Source organism: Ctenocephalides felis, unplaced genomic scaffold (assembly GCF_003426905.1).
Source record: "Ctenocephalides felis isolate EL2017-DRISC unplaced genomic scaffold, ASM342690v1 CF-g0.4_SCAFFOLD_00845, whole genome shotgun sequence".
Taxonomy (NCBI): domain Eukaryota; kingdom Metazoa; phylum Arthropoda; class Insecta; order Siphonaptera; family Pulicidae; genus Ctenocephalides; species Ctenocephalides felis.
This window is the reverse complement of record NW_020536999.1, coordinates 83,303,488-83,307,188: the sequence shown is the minus strand read 5'-3', so window position 1 is coordinate 83,307,188 and position 3,701 is coordinate 83,303,488. Positions and strand designations below refer to the sequence as shown.

At 29.7% G+C, this 3,701-nt stretch overlaps 1 protein-coding gene across 1 annotated transcript; it reads right to left on the bottom strand.

Annotated features, from left to right (window-relative positions):
• Positions 1–320: 320 nt before the first annotated feature.
• On the bottom strand, positions 321–3,157 carry LOC113363676 (zinc finger protein 708-like). The gene is made up of 2 exons (XM_026606152.1): positions 3,017–3,157; positions 321–1,546 (listed from the first exon to the last, which is right to left on the bottom strand). Exon 2 carries the CDS (start codon positions 1,392–1,394, stop codon positions 366–368), a length of 1,029 nt encoding a protein of 342 aa, XP_026461937.1. The 5' UTR covers positions 1,395–1,546; positions 3,017–3,157; the 3' UTR covers positions 321–365.
• Between the last annotated feature and the right edge of the window lie 544 nt (positions 3,158–3,701).

Genomic DNA, 3,701 nt, shown 5'->3' with positions numbered 1-3,701 from the left:
GATTTTGATGCCTATAGTAAATTCACATTTTCACAAAAATACAATTTTACAGACAATTATAAAAGATACAAAAAAAATGTTAGAAACTGAAAATGTCCATAATGATTCTTTATGGACATTTATGGAGCTTTATTCTTTGCTTATATTGATATTAATTAAATAAATAAATTAAAAAAAAGAAAGAATCACATAAATCTTTTATATAATAAATACGTTTAATCAATTTAATCTTTTGCTTTGCAAAATAAATATAAAACTTGTTGTTGATACAAAAAATTACAATAATATAAAATTATTATTATTATTTCTATCAGCGGTCATGTATCAGTTCAGGAGTATGTAAATCCATTATTGATGATTTATAATTACTCATTGGTGTGAACAAGCATGTGCTTTTTCAAATGACTTGATAGTCTGAATGCAAGGTTGCATATTTTGCATTCATGGAAACGATCCTCAATGTGAATGAGAATATGTTTATTTAAATGACTCGATTGTATAAATGTTTTATTGCATATTTTACATTGGTGGGGCCGTTCCCCACTGTGAATCAAAATATTTCTATTCAAGCGATAGGAATATATGAATGCCTTCTTGCATATTTTACATTCGTGTGGACGATCTACAATGTGAATCTTCATATGTTCATTCAAGGTACTTGAATCTGTGAATGCCTTCTCACATATTTTACAATTATTGCTGCATTCCCCAGTGTGAGACAGCATGTGTCGATTCAAGTTACTCAATTGTGTGAATGTCTTATCACATACTGTACATTTATTAGGACGTTCTCCAGTATGAATGAGCATATGTCTCTTCAAGTTTGTAGATTGGGTGAATGTCTTTCCACATATTTTACATTCATTAGGACGTTCTCCAGTATGAATGAGCATATGTCGTTTCAAGACTCTTGTATGTGCAAATGCCTTATTACATATTTTACACTTTTCAGGACGTTCCCCAGTATGAATGAACATATGTTGATCCAAATGGTTCGATCTTTTGAATGCTTTACAACATAATTGACATTTATAAGGTCTCTTTGCAGTATCAGCATAAATATTTTGTTTTCGATCACCAGATTCATTCAAGTGTAAATTTTGTTCTTTGGTACGAGCACAAATATGTTGATCTAAATCACATTTATTAACTGCTTTATTGCACTTTGTACATTTGGAATGTTTTTCAGCTGTATGAGATTTTAAGTGTATTTCTAATGCACTTGCTTCTGAAAAAGTCTTTGAACAATTTGTACACTGGCGTTTATAAACTACCATATGCTGTTTTAAATTGTGTAGCCTTTTAAATGATCTATTACACATGTCACATTTATAAGGGGGAGTTTGAATTAATTCTTGTTGGACTTCCTCTTCTATCTTTACTATGGAGTTCATAAACCTCTTGAAACATGTTTTGTCATCCTCTGAACATGATTCAGGGTCTTCCTCAATTAATGTCTTCGATTGGATATTCTTGTGGTTCAATTTTAATTATCTGATCATCAGCAGCTTCTGACATTTTGAGATATTTGAGCCAAGTGAATGTTCTGTAAGTATTGACAAAAATAGTTGGTTAGTATTTCATTAGCTATTGTTGAACTAGAAATACAAATGAAAATGTTAGTTGTTGACAGATAAAGCATGGAGTGCATTCAGAAAGTCAATGCATTTACTTTCTTGTAATATTTCACAGGAGTGTATGTAAATTCATAATCATTCTCTAGAATTCCTCTGTCAACACAAATGGTTAGATTTATTTTGCTAACGCCTTACTCCTGACCCTAAATATATCATCCTACAATTAATCTTTATTTCCAAGAAACTCCGATGACCTGTACCCGGTTCCAGCAATTCCACACACCATGCAATCACCGGTCAACACCTGATTGATTGATAAATATAATCAGGCAAATTATATTTTGGAAACTTCCACAATGACTGAAGAACTATTATATGGCCCAGGAATAGACAACTCGATGTAAGTAATATAATAATTCGTATTTCTATACGGAAATCTAATGTGAAACTTTAAATGAGTTTTTCTCAAAACTACATATGTTTGTTGAACTGGTGACAACTGTAACCAGTAGATTTTAGTGAAATTTATACAGCTTTTAGAATGCATAATAGACTCAGGCCAGATCAAAGAATTTTCTGTTTCTCAAAAATTTCGAATTTTTAAGACCAATTAAGACCCGGCGCCGACATTTTGTTGATTAAAAATAAAAAACAGAAAGCTTCGATCAGACCCAGGATTCTATATTTTTAAAACTATTTTTTTTGTTCGACCGATTTTAGACGAATCTCCAAGGACTTTTAATTGTCTCAGCAAGGATCTTGTTTTTTAACATGGTCAACACAAACACCTACTATAACTTTGGATATGTTTTTTTTTTTTTAATTTTTGTTACTGCAAGTCAAAACATTGTTTAATAATGCATATTTTTATATATGTGAAGAAAAAATTACTGAAAACTTTCATTTTTTCGTGCCTCTGAGTACCCCTAACCCCTTAATAGAGTTCGGCAGCATCACGATGTATTACAAGTTTCTATTTATCAATCACCTTTTTAATATATCTTGTGCCTTCATTTTCGGGCTATAACAAAGTTTGGTTCTAATCGAACTAGACCGAATTCCAGTAAAAGTGAATGAAACAATTTAAAACTAACTGAACAAAAACATAACATATTTCTTAAGCATGTTTTATCATTTAATCCATTCTTACATTAAATTAACTGTAGCTAATTAGTCAATAAGCAGTAAGCAATAAATTTTGAACAATGTATGCCGCCAAGATAATTCCTCAAAATATATTTGACAAACAGTGAATTTGAGTCAACTATTTGTTCCAAACTTTTGGCTTATTGCAGAGCCAAAATATAAAAAGGTAAATCGACTTTTTTTATTATACTTTGCGCCCTCTATTTAAAATTAAATATTTCCAATTCTGTCTGTATGAAATAAATATAAGAAAAGTTAATCATGTGAAATAACCTTAAAGTATTTTACACTACCTTTATGTTAATCAATCAATCTTACATTCACTGCACTTTAATACACACTAATAATTATGCATTTATGTTTATGTAATATATTTATTACAACATTTAATCAATAACTCTGTTCAATAATTAAATAAATGAAAACAAAAATGTTCGATCAGTCCATTAAACAATTTGTTTGACAGTTAGAAGAACTTCGTTAAACGAACTGAAATGGCGTCGCAATCATGTCATTGTTGCCAACATAAGAATAAGAAAATTTCATTATTTCTTTATTTATTAATCATTAACGTTAAGTTAACTAGTAGTGCATGACATCGTGTCCTAAAACAAATTGCTGGAACTTCCAAATTTTCAAAAAAAACTTTAAAATTTTTTGAAAATTTCGAAAAAATGACTGTTTTAAATTTTTAGGAAAATATTACATTTTTTAAAAATTAGAAATTTTATTCGAAAATTTTTGAAAATTTTGAACTTTTTTTCAAGGCAATAGTGCTGCGTGGCTGTTTTAGAGAAGAAATATCAAAGCGCGTAAGCGCCGCGAGAATAATGGATAAACATTGGTACGGAACAATAGACCTTATATTACATGTAATATAAAGTCTATGTAAGGAACGCATAGAAATATAAACGAAATTCATACTTAAATATATCTGATAATTTGACGTGCATGTGTCTAGTGATCATTTTCAATAAT

Excerpts from the sequence above, each read along its gene's own strand:
- LOC113363676 (XM_026606152.1), bottom strand. The coding sequence starts at position 1,394 with ATGAACTCCATAGTAAAGATAGAAGAGGAAGTCCAACAAGAATTAATT.